The sequence below is a fragment of the Pongo pygmaeus genome, chromosome 20 (genome assembly GCF_028885625.2).
Source record: "Pongo pygmaeus isolate AG05252 chromosome 20, NHGRI_mPonPyg2-v2.0_pri, whole genome shotgun sequence".
NCBI lineage: Eukaryota > Metazoa > Chordata > Mammalia > Primates > Hominidae > Pongo > Pongo pygmaeus.
Window position 1 is genome coordinate 16,044,185 of NC_072393.2, and position 27,674 is coordinate 16,071,858.

At 46.5% G+C, this 27,674-nt stretch overlaps 1 protein-coding gene across 2 annotated transcripts; it reads left to right on the forward strand.

Annotated features, from left to right (window-relative positions):
- Window positions 1-6,337: 6,337 nt before the first annotated feature.
- On the forward strand, window positions 6,338-27,007 carry LOC129020906 (cytochrome P450 4F3). 2 transcript variants are annotated; one of them, XM_054465831.2, is made up of 13 exons: window positions 6,338-6,396; window positions 6,866-7,064; window positions 11,166-11,310; window positions 12,500-12,553; window positions 12,644-12,771; window positions 14,618-14,739; window positions 15,373-15,643; window positions 17,995-18,061; window positions 18,249-18,378; window positions 23,617-23,750; window positions 23,845-23,909; window positions 24,083-24,165; window positions 24,575-27,007. In XM_054465831.2, exons 2-13 carry the CDS (start codon window positions 6,867-6,869, stop codon window positions 24,738-24,740), a joined length of 1,563 nt encoding a protein of 520 aa, XP_054321806.2. In that variant the 5' UTR covers window positions 6,338-6,396; window position 6,866; the 3' UTR covers window positions 24,741-27,007. The 2 variants fall into 2 exon arrangements, with proteins under 2 accessions (XP_054321806.2, XP_054321807.2); XM_054465832.2 differs by lacking the exons at window positions 6,338-6,396; window positions 11,166-11,310 and adding an exon at window positions 9,383-9,527 and having other exon boundaries at window positions 6,781-7,064.
- The last annotated feature ends 667 nt before the right edge of the window (window positions 27,008-27,674 follow it).

Here is a 27,674-nt window from a genome sequence, read left to right on the forward strand (position 1 = left end):
CAGGCATGAGCCACCCTGCTCAGCCTAACTATTAAATGTTTTGAGGTAGTCTTATTTGGATTAAATCTGCCTGGTATTCTGTAACCTTCTTGTACTTGAATGTTGATATCTTTCTCTAGGTTTGGGAAGTTCTGTTATTCTGATCTCTGTCCACCTCCTCTTTAAGGCCAAGAATTGTTAAATTTGCCCTTTTGAGGCTATTTTCTAGATCCTGTAGGCATACTTCATGTTAAAATTCTTCTTTCTTTTATCTTCTCTAACTGTGAATTTTCAAATAGTCTGTCTTCAAGTTCACTAATTCTTTCTTTTGCTTGATCAATTCCGCTGTTGAGGGACTCTGATGTATTCTTCAGTATGTCAAATGGATTTTTCAGCTCCAGGATTTCTTTGATTCTTTTAAGTTATTTCAATCTTGGTTCTTCTTAATTATTTTGATCTCTTTGGTAAACTTACCTGATAAGATTCTGAATTCCTTCTTTATGTTATCTTGAATTTTACTGAGCATTCTCAAAACAGCTATTTTGAATTATCTGCCTGAAAGGTCACATATCTTTGTCAATCTGGAATTGATCACTGGTGTTGTATTTAGCTCATGTGGTGAAGTCATGTTTTCCTGGATGGTCTTGATGCTTGTGAATGTTTGTCGATGTCTGAGCATTGAAGAGTTAGGCATTTACTGTAGTCTTTGTGGTCTGGGCTTGTTCGTACCTGTCCTTCTTGGGAAAGCTTTCCAAATATTCAAAGGGAATTGAGTGCAGTAATCTAAGTCTTTGGTAACCACAGCTGTATCTACACAGGGAGCACCCCAATCCCAGTAATGCTGGGACTCTTGCGGATTAGTAGAAGTACTGCCTTGGTTGTCTTGGGTAAGATCTGGGAAAATTCCCTGGATTCCCAGGCAGAGACTCTTCTCTTCCCTTACTTTCCCCCAAACAAACGAGTCTCTCTCTCTCTCTGTGCTGATCTGTCTGGAGCTGGGGGAGGGTTGACACAAACACCCCTTTGGCATCTACCACTGGGACTGTGCTGAGTCAGACCTGAGGCCACCACAGCACTGGGTCTTGCCCAAGGCACACGGTGACCACTGCTTGGCTACCACCTGTGTTGACTCAAGGCCCAAGGGCTGTATAATCAGCATGTGGTAAATCTAGCCAGGTCTTGTGACCTTCCCTTCAGTGCAGTAAGTTCCCCACATATCTGGTGGATCCAGAGATACTGTCCAGGAGCTGTGGCCTGGAATCAGGGACTCCAGGTGCTCCATCCCACTGTGGCTAAGCTGGTACCCAAGCTGCAAGACAAGGTCCCCTTTACTCTTACCTCTCCTTTCCTCAAGCAGAAGGAGCTTCTCCCCGTGGCCACTACAGCTGGGAATGTGCTGGATCACACCTGAAGCCCATATGGCACTGAATCTCACCCAAGGCCTGCAACAAGTACAACCCAGCTACCACTGATGATTATTCAGGGTCTATGTGCTCTTTAATCCGCAGGTGGTAAATCCTGCCAGGACTGGGCACTTCCCTTCAAGGCGGCATGTTTCTTTTGTCCAAGTGTGTGTTTAGAAATGTTGTCTGGGAGCTAGAGCATGGAATGGGAGCCTCAGGATGCTGTCTGGTGCCCTATTCTTCTGTGGCTGAGCTGGTATCCAAGCAGCCTCTCCTCGAGCAGAAGGAAGAAGTCTCTCCTGGAGCAGCAAGCTGTGCTGCCTGGAGTTGTGGGAGGGATGATGCTTGCCAAGACTCCCTTGGCTGCCCTGGCTGGTGCCTCACTAGGTTGTGTGCACCCCAAGTTCACTGGCTCTGAGCCCAGCACAGCGCCAGGACTTGCCCCAGAATTGCAGTCCTTGTAGCTGGATTTACCACATACTGATTGTAGAGCCCTTGGGCCTTTAACAAACATAGGTGGTAGCCTTTCAAGTTTATTTAGGACCCTGGAGCACTTTAGCCTGCAATGGTGGTACTAGCTGGAACTCAGGTTCTGACCACTGGGATGGACAATTCCCTTCTGACTAGGGCTGGCCTAAATGCTTCCTCTGTTGGCACTGGCTAAATTCTACCCCATGTTGCTTTCTGCTGTGACAGGGCAGCACTGAGTTTCAATGCGAAGTCCCATAATCACTGTGCTCTCTCCCCTCCACTCAAGCACACAGATTCTCTCTCCAGCCATGAGGCCACTTCTAGGAGATGGGGAAGTGTTAGTGTAGGCAATTTAAGACTCTTTTGGCCAGGCACAGTGGGTTACTCCTGTAATCCCAGAACTTTGGGAGGCCGAGGCAGGCAGATCACCTGAGGTCAAGAGTTCAAGATCAGCCTGGCCAACATGGCAAAACCCTGTCTCTACTAAAAATACAAAAATTAGCCGGGCATGGTGGCATGAGCCTGTAGTCCCAGCTACTTGGGAGGCTGAGGGTTGAGAATTGCTTGAACCCGGGAGGCAGATATTGCAGTGAGCTATCGTGCCATTGCACTCCAGCCTGGGTGACAGAGCAAGATTCTGTCTCAAAAAAAAAAAAAAAAAAAAAAAAAAAGACTGTCTTTTGTACATTCTTTAGTGCCTCTTTAAATTTTTAATTTTTGTTGGTACATAGTAGGTGTATATATTTATGAGGTACATGAGATATTTTGATACAGGCATGCAGTGCACAGTAATCAAATCATGGAGAATAGATTACCCGTCCCCTCAAGCATTTATCCTTTGTGTTACAAACAATCCAGTTACACTCTTTTCATTATTTTAAAATGTATGATTAAGTTATTATTGACTATAGTCACCCTGTTGTACTACCAAATAGTAAGTCTTATTATAGGTCTAATTAATTCTTTCTATCTTTATTTGTACCCATTAACCATCCCTAACTTCCCCTCACTCCTCCATTCCCCTTCCCAGCCTCTGGTAACCATCCTTCTACTCTCTATCTCCATGAGTTCAAAGTACCTCTTTTTTTGATATGATGTTAAAACCAGATACCATGATCACTCACCTAATTTTTGGTTCTTATGAAGGTATTTTCTTGTGTAGATATTTGTTGTATTTGGCTTTCCTGTAGAGAAGATGATCAATGAAGCATTTTATTCTGCCATCTTGCTCTACCTGCTCCTTTTTGTGATTCAGATGAGACTCCTTGACAGCTGGTGGTTAAATTTTTAAATGCAATATTTTTGGCAGAAAATATATTCACTCATGTAAAAAATAAAATGCACAGTGAAAAGTGTTTCTTGTACCTGTGCCCTTCATTTATCCAGTCTCCCCATCTTTACAAAGGTAAACACTTTTACTTTTTCTGTATCCTTTCATAGTATATTTAGGCAAATAATACATGTAATTAGTCTTCTTTTGTCAGGATGTTGAATTTCCCCCCTCCGCCGATGGTCAATTCACCTCCCTGGGGCACGACTGTAAAACCCTCACAGCTCTTGCTGTATTCAGGGTCAACTCCACCAGCCATTTCATCCACCATATGACTCCTACGGATGAGATACATAAGGTGCAGACAGGTTGAGAGATTTGCCCAAGGTCATACAGCCAGGAAACAGCAGAACTGTATCCAAACCTAGGCCTGGTGAACATCCACAACACCGCATGCCTCCTGCGTGGTCTCAAACTCCTCCTTGTCCTTGCCTGTGGACAGCCCCACTCATCTTAAAATTACATTTACGGCCAGGCACAGTGGCTCATGCCTATAATCTAAGCACTTTGGGAGTCCGAGGCAGGAGGACAACCTGAGGTCGGGAGTTGGAGACCAGCCTGACCAAAATGGAGAAACCTCATCTCTACTAAAAATACAAAATTATCCGGGCATGGTGCTGCATGCCTATAATCCCAGTTACTTGGGAGGCTGAGGCAGGAGAATCGCTTGAACCTGGGAGGCGGAGGTTGCTGTGAGCCAAGATAGTGCCATTGCACTCCAGCCTGGGCAACAAGAGTGAGACTCCGTCTCAAAAAAAACAAAACAAAACCCAAAAAAAGCAAAAAACCAAAAAAACATTTACTCAGTAGGCACTCTTTTTTTTTTTTTTTTTTGGTGATGAGTATCGCTCTGTCTCCTAGGCTGAAGTGCAGTGGCAGATCTCAGCTCACTGCAACCTCTGCCTCCTGGATTTAAGCGATTCTCCTGCCTCAGCCTCCTGAGTAGCTGGTATTGCAGGCACACACCGCCCTGCCCAGCTAATTTTTTGTAATTTTAGTAGAGGTGGGGTTTCACCATGTTGGTCAGGCTGGTCTCGAACTGCTGACCTCGTGATCTGCCTGCCTCGGCCTCCCAAAGTGCGGGGATTGCAGGCATGAGCCACTGCGCCTGGCCCAGTAGGCACTCTTTAAGAGCAGGTGTCACACAGTAAAAACTCTATGTAGACCATGAGTCACAGAGTGGGCACACTATGAAGAGCAGGTGGCAGCAGTAGGCACTCTTTATGTAGAGCAGGCAGCAGTGAGTAGGCACTCTTTATCAGGAGCAGATGATACTCAGTAAACACTCTTTATATAGAGCAGGTGGCATCTGTAGGCACTCTTTATCTAGAGCAAGTGGCATTCAATGGACTCTCTCTCTTTTTTATTTTTTTGTGAGACAGAGTCTCACTCTGTTGCCCAAACTGGAGTGCAGTGGTACGATCTCAGCTCACTGCAACCTCCGCCTCCCGGGTTCATGAGATTCTCCTGCCTCAGCCTCCTGGGTAGCTGGGATTATAAGTGCCCACTACCACGCCCGGCTAATTTTTGTATTTTTAGTAGAGATGGGGTTTCACCATGTTGGCCAGGCTGGTCTTGAACTCCCGACCTCAGATGATCTGCCTGCTTCAGCCTCCCAAAGTGCTGGGATTACAGGCGTGAGCTACTGTGCCTGGCCAGTAGGCACTCTTTATGTATTGCAGGTGGTACTGAGCAGGCACTTTTTATGTAGCACAGGCAAGAGTAGGAACTCTTCATGTAGAGCAAGCAGCACTCAGTAGGCACCCTTTATGTACAGAAGGCAGCCCACAGTAGGTACACTTTATGGAGCACAGGCAACACTCGAGCAGGCAGCACTCAGTAGACCCTCTTTATGTAGATCAGGAGACACTCAGTAGGAAGTCTCCATATAGAGCAGGTGGTAACAGTAGGCACTCTTTATGTACAGCACTTGGCACTCAGTAGGCATGCGTTATGTAGACAGCACCTGGTGCTCAGTGGGCACTCTTCGTATACAGGGGGTGGCACTCAATAGTCACTCATTATGTAGAGCAGGCAGCACACAGTAGGCACTCTGTGAGGAATATCAGACACTGAGTATACAGGGTTAATGTAGAGCACCTGGCACACAGTAGGCACACTTTATGGAGAGCACTTGGCACAAAGTAGACAGGATTTAGCACCTGGCACACAGTAGCTGCCCTTCATTTAGAGGATTGGCAGTACAGTAGAAGTACTTTCCATGCAGCCTTTGTGCAGAGTAGAGACTGGCACGCAGCAGCTCAAGTGCTAGTTGCTACCCTTTCCCTTCAACTCCTTTTTGGGGCTCCCTCCTCTTAGGAGCCCTAATTGTCCCCCTCTAAGGCCCTCATCCAACATCCCATTTCCCATATGGGAAGACTATGCCCTGGCAGTACTGACCAAAGTCAGAGCAAGGATGAGGCAGAATGAGGACTCCATTCAGGGTTCCCTGGCTCTGCCCTTCCCCTGCCTGGACCCTGTCTGTTCCCTCTCATCCTTACCCTCCACGTCCCCGCTCTGTCCTCCTATACTGAGTCCAGCCTCCAGATTTGCTTTTCCAGCTGAGCTCTTAATCTCCAGAATCTGACCCAGGTAATCCTCAGCGGGGCTGGATTCTTTGCTCCCGTGCCTAGCAGTCAGGTCTCCAACAGGGCCCTGGGCTGCCTGGAGGCAAGACTTGAACTCCTTCCTGCAGCAGGGGGATAGAGGCTTGTCTCTTCCAGGTTGCCTGATTCAGCATCCAGAAGTGGTGCACGGTGTCCTACTGGCCCAGGCTTAGAGAGGTGTACAGGAGATGATCTGGAACAAGACTTGGCCTGGCCTGGCTCACTTGACACCTGAACTCTCAAGTTCATGCTTGTATCTGCCACACACTCAGTAGGCGCTCTTTAAGAGCAGGTGTCACGCAGTAGAAACTCTATCTGACCCCTCTTGGCTTACTCTCCACCTTACGTGGGAGGTGCTGAGACCTGAGGATCCAGTGCCCTTGCTGTGTCACCCTGAGCTGGTTCCTCTGCATCCAGTTGGTCCCCCACACCCAGGTTTTGGCCGGCTGCCCAGACATGGGAGCGGCACCCAGGCTGTGGGGATTGGCTGGCCCAGCCCAGCCCAGCCCAGCCTCCCACAGCCTTCCCTACATCAGGGGCCAGGGGCAAAAACCTCCCAGAAGAAGGGGAGAGGAGGTTGTGTGGGACAAGGTGCTCCTGACAGAAGGTGCCAGAGTTGGGGTGGTGGGCCTGGGGCATCCTAGCCTGTGATGGAGACGGGCACTAGGCAAGGGGTTGGGTGCACACAGAGGTGAGCCCCGGCCTTCCCACATTCTCCATTGCTGCCCAAGGCCCAGGCAGCTCCTGGTTGCTGGCTTGGAGGATGAGTGGTTTTCTAACTGAAACCAAGCCCCTGGCAACCTCCTAACGATTCAGGCTGGGCCTTTCTGGACTTTAATCAGTTTCTCTCTCTTTCCCAATCTAAGTGCTTACCAGGTAACTGGAGGCCACTTGTCTGCTGGTTTTGGCTGGGCCTTTCTGGACTTTACCTCTCAGTCCCTGTTTATCCATCCCTGTTTACTCTTAGTGTTCTGTCTCCAGCACTGCCCATCCCTGCCTCTCTCCACTGTCCCTGGAGCTCCCTGAGCCCTTCTCTGGGCCTCAGGACCTCACTCACCATCCTGTCTGCCCTGCAGGATGCCACAGCTGAGCCTGTCCTCACTGGGCCTTGGGCCAGTGGCAGCATCCCCCTGGCTGCTCCTGCTGCTGGTCGGGGCCTCCTGGCTCCTGGCCCGCATCCTGGCCTGGACCTACACCTTCTATGACAACTGCCGCCGCCTCCGGTGTTTCCCGCAACCCCCGAAACGGAATTGGTTATTGGGTCACCTGGGCCTGGTGAGTGTGGCAGCAGGACGGGTCTTGGGTCTCAGGGTGGATGGAGTTCCTGAGGGGTAAGAATGAGGCTCAGGTGAGAGGGGGTGGGGTGGGGTCTGGGGTGGCAGAGAAGCAGGGGAGGCGTCTTACTCATTCCTCTGCTTATTCATTTCTGTGAGGTGCCAACCCAAGCCCTTCTCATCTCCCTGTTCTCCCACTCTTGGCCTGTGTTGAATCCTTTTCCTGCCTGTCTTTCCACATTAACGCACCTCTGCAGGGCTCTTGGGCAGGGGGTTGGGTGCACAGAAATGTGAGCCCCTGGTGTTCCCACATTCTCCATTGCTGGACTCGAGGCCTCCTCCACCCACTGTCCAGGGTCCTCTCCCTACCTGGCCTATTTCCTGTTATGAGGGTACAGGTGGGTCAGAGGACAGGCGTGGGCTGTCTCTCACTTCCACCACATCCGGAGGCACCTTCCTCTTATCTTGTTCCTCCCCAGTAAGATGTCCCAATGGGGTCCTATTGCCAAACCCACATAAAAGTTGGCCACTCACTTCCCCTTTCAGAAGCCTTCCTTGACCTTTCTCCTCCCCCAGACCTTGCCCTCTGACTTAGACCTGCTCTCCCCTTTGGGGAACGTGGTCTCAATCTGCTCATTGCAAATGGCAGGATTGATGGGTGTGTCCACAGGTGAAGTGGGAGGGTGCACAGGATGCACTAGCACAAAGCCTGGTGCAGAAGCTTCTCCCAGGTGGGAGCCACTGTCATGATGGACAGTTAGAGTCACCTCTGCTCCCCCAGTGGCTGCTGAGAAGGGAAGGTACCCTGTGTGCAGAACCTTCTCCATGGGAGGAAGTGGAACCTGTGTGGCTGGTGGAGGAACCAGCCAGGGCATGAAGGGATGTGGGGACCAGCCTTAGGGACATGTCCTGAGGCCATACTCTCCCCACAAATCTCCCCTGTGAGGACCTCCTCATATGCCCACCTCTGGGCTGAAATGACTCCCAGAACAAGGAAATCTTTCCTCTTAAGCTAAGTGGGCCTCTGTGAGTGGACAGTGTGTCTTCTCCTTCTGCCTTGGGATGAGCTCTTGGGACTTGGAGGTGGCCCCAAGAGAGATAGAGCAGGAGGAATGTAGACAGATAGATAGGTAATAGGATAGATGTATGGATGGATGCACAGATAGGGTGAATAGATGGCTGGCTGGCTGGATAAGTAGATGGGTAGATAGACAGATAGATAGATAGATAACAGGATAGATGGATAGATGGACAGATGGATGCATGGATAGGATGGATGGATGGATGGATGGATAATACATACATAGAGTAGTAGATAGGATGAATAGATTAGGTGGATAGATAGGTAGAGTAGATATGTAGGATGGATAGATTAGATAGATGGATAGATAGATAGCTAGATGATGGATAGATAATAGGATAAATGGATGAGTGGATGAATGTACAGATAAGATGGATGGATGGATGGATGGATGGATGGATGGATGGATTGATGGGCAGATAGATATATAGATAGAAAAGTTATATAGGATGAATAGATTAGATAGATGAATAGATAGGTAGGTAGATAGATAATAGATAGATGAATAGATAGGTAGGTATGTAGCTAGATGGATGAATGGATGCATAGATAGGATGGATGAATGGATAGATAGACAGATATATAAGATAGAATGGATGGATTAGATAGATGGATAGATACATAGAAACATAGGTAGATAGATTAGATAGATAGATAGATAGATAGATACATACATACATACATAGGTAGATATGTAGATATATATGTAGGTAAATAGATAGATGGATAGGCAGACAGATAGGTAGATAGATGATAAATAGATAGATAGATAGATAGATAGATAGACAGACAGATAGGTAGATAGATAGATAGATATATAGAAGAGGGAGTTTATTACGGGAATTGGCTCACAGGATTATGGAGGCTGAGATGCTTTGTGGTCTGCTGTCTGCAGGCTGGAGAAACAGACACTGGTTGTGTAACTGAGTCCAAAGGCCTGAGAAGGTGGAGTTCTGGTGTCCAAGGGCAGGAGAAGATAGATGTACCAGCCCCAGAACAGAGCAAATTAGACTTTCCTCTGCTTTTTTGTGCTACCTGGGTTCTCAACAGATTGAATGAGCTCTGCCTACACTGGGGAGGGTGATTCTTCCTTCCTCAGTTTACCAAATTGAATGCCAGTCTCTTCTGGAAATACACTCACAGACAGATGATCAGCTATCTGGGCATCGTTTAGCCCAGTCAAGTGGACACCTAGAATTAACCATGACAGGAGGTGACGGCCCCTGCCTTGCTTGCAGGTCACCCCCACGGAGCAGGGCATGAGGGTCCTGACTCAGCTGGTGGCCACCTACCCCCAGGGCTTTAAGGTCTGGATGGGCCCCATCTTCCCCGTCATCCGTTTTTGCCACCCCAACATCATCCGGTCTGTCATCAATGCCTCAGGTACCACCTGGAACACTTGGTGGTGGGTGCTGTGGTGCATTTGAGGCCTGCAAGTCCCTCTATCCCCAAGCTCCTGTGTGGCCCCTGCAGTACTCTGGTCTCTCCTTTCCTTCTCTCTCAGCCATCTTCATCTTTCTTTCATGTATTCACCAATTCCCATCTCAGCATCTCCGCTCTCCATTGCCACCCGACCCCCTGTCCTGGTGTTCTGGGCTGCCCTGGGGCGCCAAGAGACCTCAACCCAAGGCCCTGTCCTGGAGGAACCCCCAAGCTTAAGGAGGTGGATGTGGACAGAGACATCCCCAACTTCATGGGGTCAAGAAAGGGCCAGAGGGAGATGGATGACAGCCCAGAGAAGAGCAAGTTCTCTGCTGGGGCAGTCTGGAAGCCTTCCTGGAGGAAGAGTTACTGGATCCGTGTCTGGAACAATGAGCAGAAATGTTTGAAAGGAGAGTGCAGGGTGATGCAATTGGGCATCATTAGTGTTCAAGGCCCCTTGCCAGGTCTAGCGTCACCTTGCCTGTCACAAAGCCTAGAACAATGAGGAGAACTTGTGGCTGGTGGAGGATCTGGACTGTTATTTCCGTGATGTCCATGTCCGGTGTGGGTCAAGTCCTTTTACCCCATCCTGTAGTTTGTCTGCCCTAAGTTCATTGCTCTCCTGCTCTAGGCCCTGGGAATCTCCAAAAGGAGACTCCACCCCAGCTTGGGATCCTCTCATTGACCCCTGTGCTTTCCTTCTTGGAGATGCCAGGCTGAGCAGGGGAACAGGCAGCATCCTACAGAGACCATGGCTCTGGCCTCAAAATGCTGAGTGACTCTGGGCTGGTTCCCAGCTGTCTCTGGTTATTGAGGTCTCTTTCAGTTGTGAGTGGTGGAAATCCAACCTGGTGTGGTCTAAACAAAGAAAGATAATCTATTGATTTTAAAGTCCAGGGAGGATGGCCTTCAGGCATGGCTGGATCCAGGTCTCACACAGTGTCACTGGGAGTCTGTCTTCCTCTCTTGGCTTTAGCTTTCTCCACGCCACTTTTGCTTTCAAGACAGCCTTTCCCTCATGAAGTCAACAATGAGTCTTAGAAGCTCAATTCTCATGGGAAAGCCCACATTTCCCCCAGAGTTCCCAGAAAAGGCCCATGATTTACTTCTCCTGACCGGGATCACTGGACCAATTTTTCACCCAGTCCCTGTGTTTCTGATTGCCTAGTCTTGGCAGGCCTGGGCCTTCTAGAGCTACTGTTTTGGGGGCACAAAGAAGTTTGATGGTTAAGGACTCAGGCCATGGGTGCAGATAGACCCAGTCTCAGGCCTCAGGCTTGCCATGGTCTGGGACTATGGGCAAATTACTTTATCATTTAGAGCCTCAGTCTTTTCATCTGGAAAATGGGATGAATGAGAGCCCAGGGAACATGGTGTGTGGATCCACATGGGGAAAGACCTTTTCTGTCTGTGTAACTGAAGGACTGCAGAGTCCTGCATGGAGGATGTGAGAAGGAAGCCCAGCGGGGGCTCAGCACTGAGGGGGAGATGAGATGCTGCTTGAAATTCTCAGGGAGAGGGCCTCCACCTCTTCCCTGCAGATCCTTCTCTCTCACAGCCTAGGAGAGCATGAATTGGGTCCTGTGTCTTTCTCTCCAGATTCACAGCTCGGAGGAAGGTCTCCTATACACACAAAGCCTGGCATGCACCTTCGGTGATATGTGCTGCTGGTGGGTGGGGCCCTGGCACGCAATCGTCCGCATCTTCCACCCCACCTACATCAAGCCTGTGCTCTTTGCTCCAGGTAGACACTGCACTGGCCACTCCAGGTAGACACTCCTCTGGCCACGCCTCGCCCACAACTGGGGTTTCTGTGCTGCCTCCAGCGCGTCACGTGCCCATGTGCAGACAGAAGGGGTTGTGTTGGAGATGCCACTGCCTCCATCTCCCCTGGACTTCCATCTGTCTGACCTCTGTTCCTGTTTGCTCATGTCTGGGAAGTGTCTCTATGATGGCTGTTATATAGTCAAGTCTGCTGTACGGCTACGTCTTGTCACGTGTATATTTACACCTGGGTCCTGGTTACACGTGAAATATGTTATACCTGGTTACATCTGGTATATCATTCCAACTGAGGTCATGTAGAGCTGGTCATGTGTGGGGTTCGTCTGTGGCCAAGGACATTTGGGGCATGTGAGGGCCTGTTTGGTTCTTGTCTCAGGTGCTGTTTGACATTGCCGTTTTCTCCTGCTGGTCACATCTGGGCCATGTTTCTGGGTTGTGTGAGGTCTGGGACCCAGGGTCCCTACGTGAACTGTCTGAGACATTATTTGAGTCTTGTCTGAGGCATGTGTTATAGTATGTTTTGGTCATACCTGAGGAACAGTCTGGGTCACATGTTGGCTATGTCTGGGATGTTAAAGGTACCATATTTATATTCAACCCAGAGCCTGTATGTGGAGCACGCTTTTAAGGTCATGTTAGACCATCTCATATGCATGTTAGAGCATACTGTCTCATGTTAGGAATTGTCATGTATTTTGTGGCTATGTCAGGACATGTGAACACATGTCAGGATCATATCTCATGTCCAGGTCCATGTCAGAAGATGCCATGTCAGAAGATGTCAGAGAGTGCTGGGACAGACAGAGTGTCCTAGGTCCTTGTGAAGGCATTCTGTAGAGTGCTGAGCTGTGTTCAGGGTTTGCAGAACATGTTAGATCATGTAGGAGGCGTGTCAAGGCATGCTGGAGCCCTGACATAGCTCCTATGTGCCATGTTAGGCAGTGTCATTGCTGTACTGTGCTGCTGTAGCCTGGACTGGTCTTCCCTCCTCTCCCCCATCCTGCCTTCTTCCTCTGCCCTTGACCCTCTTCTTGCTATGTGTGGCTTGGAGGGGAGAAGTGCAAATCTCTTGCTGGGAGACTCCCCCCACCCCCAAAGTTCCTCCTTCACCTGCCTCCGTGGCCCCTGATTGTCCTCATTTATGTCAGCTGCCATTGCACCAAAGGACAAGGTCTTCTACAGCTTTCTGGAGCCCTGGCTGGGTGAGTATCTGCAGGTGAACAGGGTTGGGAATAACCTGGGGGGCCGGGGAGAGAGATGCCCTTGAGCATGGCCCTTGGCTGCCCTGCCAGGGGATGGGCTCCTGCTGAGTGCTGGTGACAAGTGGAGCCGCCACCGTCGGATGCTGACGCCCGCCTTCCATTTCAACATCCTGAAGCCCTACATGAAGATTTTCAATGAGAGTGTGAACATCATGCATGTGAGTTATTTGAAGCCAAGGTCCCAGCTGCAGTCTTTGGTTGGGGGGAACCACAGACAGATCTAGTCTGGAATTTTGGCTCTGCTGGGTGCCATTGGGCCATTGCTCCTCCTCTCTGAGCTTTGATTTCTTCATCTGTAAAATGGGCATAATAATCCCTACTTAAAAGAAGGTCAAGGTGATGCAGTGGAGTCATGTCTCTGGTGCATAGTAGGTGCACAGAAGGTGTCTGTTTCTATGTTTGCGTCACCCGAACCCTGTAAACTCAAGAGGGTCTTGACGACAGTTGCATAGTAGCTGTTGCTGATAAGAAACAACCTGAAAACTCATTGGTTTAAACCAATAAAGGTTTATGAATCCTGATAAGTCTGTGGGACAGTTGGTGGGTTCTTCTGGATGTGGATGGAAGCGATCACTCATGGTACATGAGCAGCCTGGGGTCAGGTAGGCAGCCTTGTCGGTGTTGGCTGAGTTCTCTCACATGTTTGGGTTTTGGCTGGCTTCAGACCGATACGGATGGCCTCAGCTCAGATGCCTGGATGTTCCTCCATCTGATTCTCTCCCTCCAGAAGGTGTCCCATGGTTTACAATACAGACAGGGTTCCAGGGAATAAGATGAGGCTTAGCTTCATTAGTTATCACCTCATTATTTTTACCACATTGTATTTTGACATCAAAAGCCAATAGTCCAACACAGAATCAATGGTGGGGGGTAAAATAGGCTCTGTCTATTATTGGGAGCTTCTGAAAAAGCACATTGCAAAGGGTGTGGATATGGGGAGAAGGGAAGAATTGGGGCAAAGGTTTTGTGAAGTGTTTAGAATTTTTTAACTTTAAAATTGATGTTAAGCTAGTGACTGTTTCATAAATTATTCTGGAAGAACAAGAAACTCCTGGGTCAGAGACAAAGGATAGTTTTACTATTCATGACAGAGAGCAGCATGTGTTGCTTGTTAGATTGCATTTCTTCTCCAAGCCTCTCAAATCCCATGAGCTGACACAGGTGGGCTTCTATAAATGCCTGCTGACATCATTTATTGCATTACAGGGAAGGGGCATTAGGTTTAGGAATCTGTTTTTATAGCAAGCAGAAGCAGCATATCCAGGGGGTGTCCCTTATCCTCAAAGTTATTTTCTGCAAACACAACTCTGAGAAATTTTTCAAGTTAAGAACATCAGCATCTTGCATTTGTGACATGCCCAGAAAGGGTGCTCAGGACTCATGGAGGACTACCTCTACAAACCTAGGATATTTTTATAATCAATTTATAACTGCAGATGAGGAAACCCAACATTTATTGAGAACTCACAATATGCCAGAAACAATGCCATGTACCCATTCCATGATATGAGTATATATTGTCTAACTTGATTTTAACAACTCTGAGAAGGAGAGATTATGTATTTCTGCCCCATGGTAGATGATGAAACTGCAGGTCTGAGAGATTAGGGAGCTAACCCAAGTTCACCCAGCTAATGAGTGAGCTTGGCATGGTGGAGCAGAGTTTCTAACATGAATTATATGGCTCCAAAGCACATAATCTTAACTGTTCCTGAATATCTGACAGGTGGGATATAGGGGAGGGTAATGAGTTGACTAATGGCACACAGAGCACAGGGGGCAGAGCTAGAACTTGAACCTAGGTCTCCTAACTCCCAATCTTGGGTCTTCATCTCTTAATAGTAACAGCTTTTGCTTGCACCGTAACCTGGTGCTCCCGGGTAAAGGGTCCCTGGGGAGAAGATGATGAGGCTTATTCTGGGACGTGCATATTGATTGTTGGGGTTGGAGAGCTGCTCAAGGGAGCAAGGGACTTGCCCCAGCTCTGTCCCCTTCTCTGGCTAGGCCAAGTGGCAGCTCCTGGCCTCAGAGGGTAGTGCCCGTCTGGACATGTTTGAGCACATCAGCCTCATGACCTTGGACAGTCTGCAGAAATGTGTCTTCAGCTTTGACAGCCATTGCCAGGAGTAAGTTCTTGCCCAGGGTCTGGGATCTTGGGCCGTGGACACAAAGTTGGTAGGTGGGGGGCGGGGGAGGACTGAGCAGGGAAATCAGACAAACCTTCTTGGAGGAGTTTTGTTATACCTGATAATTGAAGGACTGGTATGAATTTTATCTTGAGGTTTCTAGGGACTCATTAAAAGGGTTTGAATTGGTGGGTGTGGTCAAAGTGGGTCTCTGTCAGGGACTGACTGTAATGTAGCACTAAATGGAGTTAATACTGATGCAAAGAAGCTAGGGTGGAAGCTGGACCATGGACCAGTTGGAGGAGGATAAAGTCTGAGCTTTGTGGACAGCTTCAGGAAGGAGAAGGGGCAAGACTGTATACTGGGAGGGAGAGAGAGAATAGGAGCATAATGTGCAAACTATCCTCTGGGTGCCTAGCTGCATGGAGGCATCTCACAGAGATGGGATGCAGGGAGAGATAAAAGAGCCTGGAGAGTCAATTTCATGCTGATCCCCACCCTGCATCTGAGGGGTCATCTGTTCCTGGATATCCCGTTTACTGATAGGAGGTTGCTCCTGGCTGCTGGTGGGAGGTGATCCTGGGGCTTCAGGTATATTAAATTGTTGCCTCCCTTTCTGCCCTTATCCTACAGGAAGCCCAGTGAATATATTGCCGCCATCTTGGAGCTCAGTGCCCTTGTGACAAAAAGACACCAGCAGATCCTCCTGTACATAGACTTCCTGTATTATCTCACCCATGATGGGCAGCGTTTCCGCAGGGCCTGCCGCCTGGTGCATGACTTCACAGATGCCGTCATCCAGGAGCGGCGCCGCACCCTCCCTAGCCAGGGTGTTGATGACTTCCTTCAAGCCAAGGCCAAATCCAAGACTTTGGACTTCATTGATGTGCTCCTGCTGAGCAAGGTGGGCCTCTCTAAGATATGAATTCAAGAAGTAGAAGGGAGCTTCATGTGAAATGTCAGATGAAAGAACTTGAACTTGATCCAAAGGGCACTGGGGAGCAATGGAAGGTGACTGAGGAAGGGAGGGACAGGTCAGAGATAGGTTTTGGAGATAACTCTGTGGACTAGCACCTAGCAGGGACTGCTAAATGAAATTGTGATGAGTCTGAGATTTACTCTATTTATAAGTTAATAAGCGAATTGGCCATCTTTTAATCTATATATCTACATCTATACCTATGTCTGGGTCTATGTTTATGTTTTTGCCTATGTCTTTCTGTATCTTTGTCTCTGAGTTTGTGTCTCTGTCTATGACTATGACTACGTCTATGTCTTTGTCTTTGTCTTTTTCATTGGCCATATCTGTATGTCTTTGTTTGCATCTCTGTCTTCATCTTTGTCTATGTTTATGCCTTTGTTCCCTCCCTCCCTCCCTGCCTCCTTTCTTTCTTTCTTTCTTTTTTTATTTTCTTTCTTTCTTTCTTTCTTTCTTTCTTTCTTTCTTTCTTTCTTTCTTTCTTTCTTTCTTTCTTTCTTTCTTTCTTTCTTTCTTTCTTTCTTTCCCTCCCTCCCTGCCTCCCTCTCTCTCTCTTTCTTTCTTTCTCTCTCTCTCTTTCTTTCTTTTTCTCTCTCTCTCTCTTTTCTTTTTCTGACGGAGTCTCACTCTATCACCCAGGCTGCAGTGCAATGGCATGATTTTGGCTCACTGGTAACCCCTGCCTCCCGGGTTCAAGTGATTCTCCTACCTCAGCCTCCCAAGTAGCTAGGACTACAGGGGCACGCCACCATGCCTGGCTAACTTTTGCATTTTTAGTAGAGACAAGGTTTCACCATGTTGGCCAGGCTGGTCTCGAATTCCTGACCTCATGATCCATCCGCCTCGTCCTCCCAAAGTATTGGGATTACAGGCGTGAGCCACTGTGCCCCACCTTGTCATGTCTTTTCTATGGCTGTATTTATGTCTTTTTCTATATCTATATTTTCGTCCTTGTCTATGTCTATGTGTCTGTGTCTGTGTCTATGTCTTTGTCTTTTCTCTGTGTTTGTGTCTTTGTCTCAGTGTATGTCTATGTCCATGTTTTTTTGTCTGTGTCTGTGATTATGTCTATGTCAATGCTATGTCTATATCTTTGTCTTTTTTTTTTTGAGATGGAGTCTTGCTGTGTCACCCAGGCTGGAGTGCATTGGTACGATCTCGGCTTACTGCAACCTCCGCCTCCCGGGTTCAAATGATTCTCCTGCCTCAGCCTCCCAAGTAGCTTGGATTAGAGGCACCTGGCTAATTTTTTGTATTTTTAGTACAGATGGAGCTTCACTATTTTTAGTCTCAAACTCCTGACCTCGTGATCTGCCCGTCTCAGCCTCCCAAAGTGCTGGGATTACAGGTGTGAGCCACCGCACCTGGCCATATTTTTGTCTTTGAATGTGCCTGTGCCTGTGTCTGTTTTTGTCTGTCCATGTTTATGTCTATGAATATTTGTGTCTGTGTCTATGTTTATGTGTATTTGTGTGTCTGTGTTTATGTCTAAGTCTATGACTTTTTCTGTGTGTGTCTGTGTCTATGTCTGTGTGTCTATGTCTTTGTGTATGTGTATGTCTGTTGTGACAGAGGCATTAAATCTCTGGATCAGAGCAGCTCATGTCTTGCTTACGGCAATACTATCAGCCAGAGTAGGATTGTGGCACTCACTCTCCATCCCCAAGTCAAATTCCTCAAGGGCAATGCAATGTTTTCACCTGTATGTGCAGCAGAGTTTGTACCCTAGGAAACGCACCCTATATTATGAGTCTCAGCACATTTTCTATAGAGAGAGAGAGAAAGGAAGAAAGAGAGAGGGCACCAGCTTTGTGAGAGATTATGTGCTTTGTTCTGGATGCCATATTCCATAGACTTACAACTCAAATGTCTCCAGGGAGATAAGATTCATTTACCACTGTAGAATGTGGGCAAATATCTTTGAAGCAATACTTAATCTCTGATTTCCAAGACAAATTGCCATTTAATTATCCTGTAACCCAGGTTGCCAGTAATTTTTTCTCAGAAAGTTTTCATCAGACAGAAACATGAAAGCATTCATGGGTCATTGAGTCTTCCCATTAGGGACCAAAGAAAAGGCAAGGAAGCCAGGGAGGAAGCCCATGGGGTCGGGGCTCTGGCCATGGTGACCAAGAAGGGTCTAGGAGTGCAAGATGGGCTTGGGTTTCTGGAAAGAGGATGAATCTTCAGAGATTGTCTCATATTAGACTCAAGAGCCCTCAGGGGTACTGTGACTTTTTATGGGGGTGGGGGTGGGGTTATTGCCTTCTCTCCAGGATGAAGATGGGAGGAAGTTGTCTGATGAGGACATAAGAGCAGAAGCTGACACCTTTATGTTTGAGGGTGAGGGCCCCAGTGTGGGGCTAGAGTGGGGACTTGGATATCTCTATTCCAGGAACAGGGTGGGTGGACCCCTCACACTTCCCATCCCCCTTTCCCCATCCTCCCTGAGGTCCTCAATGCATGGTTGCTATCCTCCCTTCGGTGCTGAAGCAGCCCAGAGACCCAAGCCTGCCTTGCTACCCCCCAGGCCATGACACCACGGCCAGTGGTCTCTCCTGGGTCCTGTACCACCTTGCAAAGCACCCGGAATACCAGGAGCGCTGTCGGCAGGAGGTGCAAGAGCTTCTGAAGGACCGTAAGCCTAAAGAGATTGAATGGTGAGTGCAGGTGCTGGTGCCCTGTTCCTGAGCCTCTCTCATTGGCTCTGTTCCCCAGGTGGGGAGGGGAGAAGGGGTTGTTTTTGTTGATTCTGCCACTATTGCTTAGTGGGAATAGGAGCAGAGGACCACAGGCAGGACTTAGTACCAATCCTGACTGTCTAGGGAAAGGTTATAGGCCCTTAGGACAGAAAGACCTGGGCTTCTGAGAGAATTGGTGATGATATGTGAGGACAGATAACGCCACTTAGCACATGTTCAGCAAATGAACTTCCCCTCCACTCTCTTCCTTTTCTCCCAGAAATATTTTTTGGAATGACTTCACTTGTTGAATGTTTGCTCTTCTGTTCCCTAATTCCTACCCTTCTGTCCAGTCCAGGAATTTATAAGGGAGACCTGGCGGTAAAATTCATCCATTCTTGTCCAGAACACCTGCATCATTCATCCATCCAGTCCTCATTCAGCAAATGCTCTCATACTGCATTCTCACCCCCACACCTGTGCACAGCATCTTTCTGTGCTCTGGAGACCTGGGAAGGACCCAACCAGGGATCTATTTTCCAGGTGCTCCCAGCCTGGTGAGGGAACTGTCTCTGGGCAGGACAGCCCCAGCCCACGTGGGCAGGGATGGGGTTTACAGTAAGGGAAGCAGGACTAGGGGGGTATAGAAAGTGTCTCAGTTGAAAGCCTGAATAATGATCAGTAGATAATTGGGTACAGTTGGGGAGCAGTGCTGTAGGTCAAGAAGACCGCCTGGGGTCTTCGGGGGAGGAAGAGAGAGAGGAGAGAGAGAGAGAGTGAGAGAGCGAGAACAGGGTCAGGACAGAAATGAGGAGAAGGGGAGAGAGAGGGAGAGACTGAGTTGTGGTGAGATGATAAAACCAGAGATGGTAGCAGGGGCTGGCTGTGGAAGCCTTGGGGAAAATGTTAATGGCTTCAGTTTTAGCCCAAGGGCAATAGGGGGCCATGAGAAGTGTTTGAACAGGGGAGGGACAAGTCACATCTGGGTACCAGGAAGATCTTTCTAGGGCTAGTGTGGAGGGCATACTGGAGAGGACCAGCTGTAGAATGAGGGCACAGTGGGGACATTCTGAGGCTCAAGCCAGGCCAGGGGCTGGAGGAAGGAGAGGAAGCATTGGAGTGGACGAGTGTCTTGGATTCAGGGTCCTCCCGTCCACGCCTTTGCCCAGCACAGCAGTCCTGGGAGGGGAAGAAACATTTTTATGCTTTTAAAATAAAGAATATTTTTGCAATTTTATTTTTTAAAACACATTTTTATTGATGCATAATAGATGCACAGTTTTGAAATACATGTGATAATCTAATACATTCATATAATTGATAAAGATCAAATCAGTGTACTTGGGATATCCATCGCCTGAAGTATTTGTCTTTTCTTTATGCTAGAAACATAACTAACATAAGCAAACTACTTTCTAATGTACAGTACATATTGTAAACTACAGAGAACTTGCTGATCTATCGAGTGCTAGGTTTTATTTCTCCCATCAAACCTCAAATTTGTACCCATTAATCAACTTCTCCTTATCCTTCCCTCCCCTCTGCCAATCTGTCTTCTTTTTTCATGAGATCCACTTTTTCAGCTCCCACACGTGAGTGAGAACATGCAATATTTGTCTTTCTGTTTTTGGCTTATTTACTTACCACAATGACCTCCAGTTCCATCCATGTTGCCACAAATGACAAAATTTCAGTCTTTTAAAAGGCTGAATAGTATTCCATTGTATATACACACTACATTTTCTTTATCCATTCATCTATTGATAGACACTTAGGTTGATTCCATATTTTGGCTGTTGTGAATAGTGCTGCAATAAATACGGAAGTATAGATATCTCTTCAACAGATTTATTTTCTTTCTTTGGGATAGAAATTTCTTCTCTTTCTTTTCAGTAGTGGAATTTCTGGGTTATATGTTAGTTCTAGTTTTAGTTTCTTGAGGAACCTCTGTGCTGTTCTCTGCAGTGGCTGCACTAATTTATATTCCCACCAACAGTGTGTGAGAGTTCCCTTTTCTCCATATCCTCACCAGCATCTATCATTGCCTGTCTTTTTGATAAAAGCCATTTTAACTGGAATGAGATGATATCTCATTGTGGTTTTGATGTACACTTCTCTGACGGTTAGTGACATTGAGCATTTTTCCATCTACCTATTGGCCATTTGTATGTTTTATTTTAAGAAATGTCTATTCAGATCTTTAGCCCATTTTAAAATCAGATATTTGGTTACTTTTCCTGTTGAGTTGTTTGAGCTGTTTATATATCCTGGTTATTAATCGTTTGTCAGATGAGTAGTTTGCGAGTATTTTCTGCCATTCTGTGGGCTGATTCTTTGCTTTGTTGATTGTTTCCTCTGCTGTGAGAAGCTTTTTAGCTTGATATAATCTCATTTCTCTATTGCCTGTGCTTTTGAGGTCTTACATAGAAAGTCTTTGCCCAGACCCATGTCCCGGAGTATAAAACCAAGATTTCAAGCAAAATTATGTGTGTAGTTTAAAAAAATGGTCGAAAGACTTTATGACAAAAATGAAGTTCCTTATTAAGCTCCACCTTAGCAGTGACTACAGTCAACAGTTCTCTGTGTATTCTTCTAGAAAATGGCTATCCCGATGCCCACATTTATATGAACTCACACTGTAACTTTTATTTATATGAACACATACTGTGCTTTTCTTTGTAAATGAAAGTCCATAAAATAGACACAGGTCTGCATATTATCTCTGAGATCTTTTGCTTTTCTCAAAATACGCATTTTGGAAAATGAGTTTGTTTTTAAATTTGTTCTTTGTCTTTAATTGACAAGTTTTAATTATGTATGTTTAGAGGCACAATATGATGTTATGATATATGTATACAACCTGAAATTATTAAATCAAGGTAATGAACAAATCCATCACTTCATGTGTTTATCATTTTTGTGTTGAGAACATTTGAAGTTTACTTTCTTGGCAATTTCAACTAATACAATACATTGTTCACTAAAGGCACCAGGCTGGGCAGCAGATCTCAAAAACTTATTCTTGTTGTCTAACTGAAGCTTCTACCCTTTGACCAACATTTCACCCTTCTCTGTCCCTCCCCTAGCCCTGGCCTCTGGTAACCACCATTCTATTCCTATTTTTATGAGCTCAACTATTTTAGGTCCCAAGATAAGTAAGATAATGTACGTTTGTCTTTTCTGCACCTGGCTTACTTCACTTAGCATAAGTTCCTCCAGGTTCTTCCATGTTGTGGCAAATGAGATAATTTTTTCTTTTTTAAAGGCTAGATGGGATTCCATTGTGTATACATATACACCACATGGAAAAACAGCATTAAATTACAAAATGAATGATAAAAAAGAGTTCTTCTTGCACCAAATGAGACATTACAGATAAGACTGGGGTTTTCCTTGACAATCCTGCCACCTGACCTAGTCCTTTCTCATTCTCCAAAGGTGTCTCTAGAGCCATAGATTTGTTGTCTATCTATCTATCTATCTATCTATCTATCTATCTATCTATCTATCATCTATCAATGTATCTATCATCTTTCTCTATTATCTATCTATCTATCTATCTATCTATCTATCTATCTATCTATCTATCATCCATGTATCTCTGTATCTATCATCTATGTAACTATGTCTCTATCATCTATTATCTATCTCTCTATTTATCTACCTATTATCTATGTATCTATCTATAGCATCTATTTATCTATCTATCCATCTATCAATGATCTATCTCTCCATCATCTAAGAATCATTCATTTTTATAAATATATATCCATATACTTCTTGCTGTTTTACATGTACATATGTATATATTTGTCACTTTCTTTCACTCAACAGGGTGCCTTAATGCTATCTTTTCCTGAGTGTTGTATAATTTATTCCATATTTTATTCAGCTCATTTCTATGTTGAAGAGGACATTAAACATTTTCAATTATAGTAGATATTTCCAATTTGCCTTCCAGAGTGTCTGTAATGATTTACCTTCTAGCCTGCAGTATGTGATGAGACTAGTGATCCTTATTTCCTTCTTTTGTGTAGCTGTATAGTATTCCATTGTGTGGCTGTTTATCTAAACATTTTCCCATTAATGTATATTTGGCTTGTCTCCAAACTTTTGCTAAACTGGACATGATGCAGTCAGCACGTGTGCACAGTGACCATTCCTTACATGTATAAGCATCTCTGCAGGACAAATTCTCTGAAGTGCAATTGCTGAATCAAAGACCATTTGCACTGTATAATAATTATTTTTTTTTGAGACAGTTTCATTCTTGTTGCCCAGGCTGGAGTACAATGGTGTGATCTCAGCTCACTGCAAGCTCCGTCTCCCAGGTTCAAGCAATTCTGTCTCAGCCTCCCAAGTAGCTGGGATTACAAGTGCCCGCCACCATGCCTGGATAATTTTTTTGTAGAGATGGGGTTTCACCATGTTGGCCAGGTTGGTCTCGAACTCCTAACCTCAGGTGATCTGCCTGCCTCGGTCTCCCAAAGTGCTGGGATTACAGGCATGAGCCACCGTACAATACGATTGCAAATGCTTTACTATTAGCTGAGTTTTATGGCACAAACTTTCCCATAACTTTACCGATAGTACTATTGTATTATTGAATTTTAAATCTTGGCCAGTCTTCATATTTCTTCTTTTGATGGACATTTTAAAAAAATAAGAGTGAGGCTGAACATCTCTTGCACATGTTGATGTTATTTGCTTTCTTTTTATGGAACTAGTTTTCCTATTATTTTTCCTCTTTTTCTTTGGACTCTTTAAAAGTATTTACTTTTAAGAATGTGTATTAAGATAGATTTTTTTCTGCCTAGTGTTGCAAAATATTGCCTTTTAACTTTTGGAGGGTACTTTTGATTAATTTTTATGACGTTAAGTTGGTCCACATTCTTCTTTCACAACTGTAAAATCCATCCATTTCCCAGGATTTTGTTTGGGGTGGGTGGGGGCCCCTTTACCAAATGTGACTTTTACCAAATGTGAAGTTTTCACTTATTCTCATGTCTTTTTCTGAGCTCTTTATGCTGTTCCATGGGTCTATTTTCTTGTTTCTGCAACAGTGCCACACTGTTTTTATTCCTGCGACTTTGTAACAATTCTTTTAAAAAGTTTATTTCGTTATAGGGAGAAAAGGTCTCACTTGCAAACAGAGAGAAGCTGGAGAGTTGTGTCTTTGCTCTCTTCATAATGATTGGGGCTGGGGTGTTTCCTCAGGGATGACTTGGCCCAGCTGCCCTTCCTGACCATGTGCATTAAGGAGAGCCTGCGGCTGCATCCCCCAGTCCCTGCCGTCTCTCGCTGCTGCACCCAAGACATTGTGCTCCCAGACGGCCGGGTCATCCCCAAAGGTGCCCACAGCCTCAGGGGGAGGAGCCTCCTGGGTAGGAAGAGGGGCCCCTCAGGCAGGGAACCTTGTCCTGACTGCCCCCTTCTCTCCCACAGGCGTTATCTGCCTCATCAGTGTTTTTGGAACCCATCACAACCCAGCTGTGTGGCCGGACCCTGAGGTGCGGGCCCCCCTCTCTGTTTTTGTCCATTCCAAGTCTCCTAGAGGAGGGGGCAGGGTTTTGATCAGGAGTATCCAACATCACCTCCCTCAAACACACACAACTGTCTGTCTTTCCAAGGCTGGTGGACCTGGGAGACCCCACCCAACAACCCTTCTTGGTCTCACCTCCAGGTCTATGACCCCTTTCGCTTTGACCCAAAGAACATCAAGGAGAGGTCATCTCTGGCTTTTATTCCCTTCTCAGCAGGGCCCAGGTAAGGGCGGCCTGTGTCTGAGGTGGGGATGGGGAGATGGGTGCAGGTGTCTGGGCATGACAGTGGGGAAAATACGGACATTGTAGACGGTCCGAGTTCCAGCTCTCCTTCCCTCACCTCCTCTGGAGTTTATGGGAAAAGGCCCATAGAGTAGGTTTGGGTTGGTCCTAGAAGGATCCCTAGTGTGCTCAGAGCTCCCTCCCACCCCATCTTGGTCTAGGCTGGGGGCTGGATCTGGGCTAGGCTCGCAGTATATGCAAGCCCACTTGGGGATCCAGGCAAGGATACTCCCTTCTCTGTTCCTCAAACTGACCTGGGCGGGGTTGGGTGTCCCAGGCCAGGTTTCCAGCTTGATGGGGCCAGGATGGGGCTCCCGGGTCCAGTCAGAGTTTCCACCCCTCTCCCTAAGGAATTGCATCGGGCAGGCCTTCGCTATGGCCGAGATGAAGGTGGTCCTGGGGCTCACGCTGCTGCGCTTCCGCGTCCTGCCTGACCACACCGAGCCCCGCAGGAAGCCGGAGCTGGTCCTGCGCGCAGAGGGCGGACTTTGGCTGCGTGTGGAGACCCTGAGCTGAATTCTGCAGAGACCCACTCTGACCCCACTAAAATGACCCCTGATTCATTAAAAGTGAAGCCTAGAATTACCCTAAGACCCTGTTCCACAGTCCTGTATTCCATCCTAGATATCTACTCAAAATAATTGAGACAAGTGTTCAAACAAAAAGACGCTTGTGCGTGAATATTCATGGCAGCCCTATTCACAGTAGCCAAACGATGAAAACAACCCCAAGGTATATATTAGCAGATGAAAGGATAAACAAAATGTGATCCATCCATGCAATGGAATATTACACAGCCATAAAAAGGAATGAAGCAGTGATCCCTACTACACTGTGGATGAACCTTGAGTACATGATACTGAATGAAAGATGTCAGATGCAAAAGGTCACATAGTGTACGGTCCTTTTATATGAAATTTCCAGAACAGGCCAATCTGAAGAGATGTATAGCAGATTGGTGGCTTTCAGCAGCTGTGGGGAGGTGGGACTGAGGAGCGACTGCTAATCAGGATGGGGTTTCCTCCCGGGATGGTGAAAATGTTCCAGACCTAGATAGTGACGAAGGCAGAATGACATTGTGAGTGCACTAAATGTTATTGAATTGGACACTTTAGAATGGTTGAAATGGTGATTTTTATGTGAATTCTACCTAAACATGCTATTACAGCTCGTATATACTTTTTCCATCTTGATTCTTCACAAAGGAATATGTTGTGAGCATCTTTCCATGACATTAAATCATCTTAGGAAACATTATTTTGTGTTCTTCAAAATGTGCATGTTAAGTATTCAAATCAGTCTTAAATTTTTAAAAAGATATAATTTTAGAAAATAATTTAAAAGGGTTTGTCTCAGTTTGTAAGATTTCTTTTCATGCACTTTAATGGCTTGAGGTATCATTATCAGTTACAAATCGCGTTATTCTTCATCAAATGACTTTTGGAGTAGAGATTTTATTTTTATAGCAATAGATGCACAAATATTCCTGTAAGATACAGGTGTGGTTAGACACTTTTCTATAACAGGTATGCCCTGCAAACTCCACAGACACTGACTGTTTTGGTCCTATTAACAAGTAGACCACTGAGAAGGGAGAAGGTGACGTTTTACCTTTCCCAGGTAAAAGTGGTTTTCATCCTCACACCAATTTTATGGACTGGACGTTAACTGTCTTGCTCAAGGTCACTCTGTGAGTGGAAGAGTGGGGACAAATCTGGTTCGTTTGGCATCAGAGGTCATGACTTCTCCTACCACAGAAGTAATTTTCAAAATAAGTCTCTGCCCTAGACACATCAGATCATCTGGGGACCACTCCAGAGTGAGTAGACGAGACTTTGATAGGGGTGCCTAATTTTTTTTTTTTTTTCTGAGATGGAGTCTCGCTCTGTTGCCCAGGCTGGAGTGCAGTGGCATGATCTCGGTTCATTGCAACCTCCGCCTCCTGGGTTCAAGTGATTTGTCTCTGAATCTCCTAAGTCTGCACCAAGATATGGCGCCTGACATCCTCCCCGCCCATGTTTAGAGACGAGCCCAGATGATCTGGGATATGGGTTGGCCTGGCCCAGCTCAGCTGGCTGTGAACTGTCATAAGTATACGCTTTTATCTGAACACCCTTGCCTTGGAAGGGCAGGGTGGAGGTAAACTTGGGGCTCAGAGTCCCCTCTAACCACCTCCCAACTTCCCCTGCAAACTCCCAAGAAGGTACTGAGACCTGAGAATTCAGTGCTCGTGCTGGGGCACCCTGAGCCACACCCAGCTGGCCCAATCCCAGGTTTTAGCTGGCTGCTCAGGCACGGAAGACACACCCAGGCTGTGGGGATTGGCTGCCTCAGCCCAGCCCAGCCCAGCCCAGCCTCCTATGTTCTTCCCTAGATCAGGGGCCAGGGTCAAAGACCTCCCAGCAGAAAAGGAGAAGAGGTTGTGTGGGACAAGCTGCTCCTGACAGAAGGTGCCAGGCTGGGAGTGCCAGGGCTGGAGGGTCCTGGCCTGGGATGGGGAAAGGCACTGCCCAAGGCTGTGGTGGCTTCAAGCTGCTGGCCTGGGACAGTGGTGGTTTCCTGGTAACAGGACTGCTAACAAACTCCCAAGGATTCAGGTTGGGCCTTTCTGGACTCTAATCAGACCCTCTCTCTTTCCCTTTCTTCCAATTCATGAATATAGTACACCCCTGTATATTTGTTTTCTTGAATTTCTTTTATCATTGTTTTGTAGTTTTCACCATGACAATTCTGCACATATTTTGTTAAATGTACAGCTGAGAATTTAATTTTTTCTGGTGTACAATGGTAATAAAATGGTGCTTTAAAAGATGTGTTCTCCAGTTGTTTATTGTTAATACATGATAGAAGTTTGTATCCTGTTTTTGTAAAAGGCCACATAGTCAATATTTTAGGTCTTGCATGCCCTATCTGGTTTCTTCTTCTCTTTCTCCTTCTTCTCCTTGTACTACCTTATAAAATATAAAAACCATTCTTGGCTCGTAGGCCGTACATATACAGTACACAGGCCATATTTGATCCATAGACCAAATTCGATCCATAGACCTAAATCCCAGGTTTGCTGACCCTGGGATATAGGAATATGGTTGATTTTTGTGTGTTGTCTGTATATTGGATCATTCTTATTGGAATACAATAATGCTGTTATTTCCTCAGTCTTAAAACACTTCCCCTCTTGGCCTCATTTTCACACCAGTTGATTTTCCATTTCTTTGCCCCTCTATGCAGCAAACTCCTTCAAAGAGTGACCCACACGTGGGTGTCAAATGTCTCCTCTCCCACTCCAAACAGGCTTTGAGAATCCTCTCAGGGGAGTGAGGGTTTATGAATGAGACATAAACCCACAGGACTCTGCTACACCTGTGTATGTAATTCTCAAAACACACTCAGGCCTGGTCTTGTTACTGGCTGCTATGAGACCTCTATCCTCTCCTGGGTAAGTATGAAGGA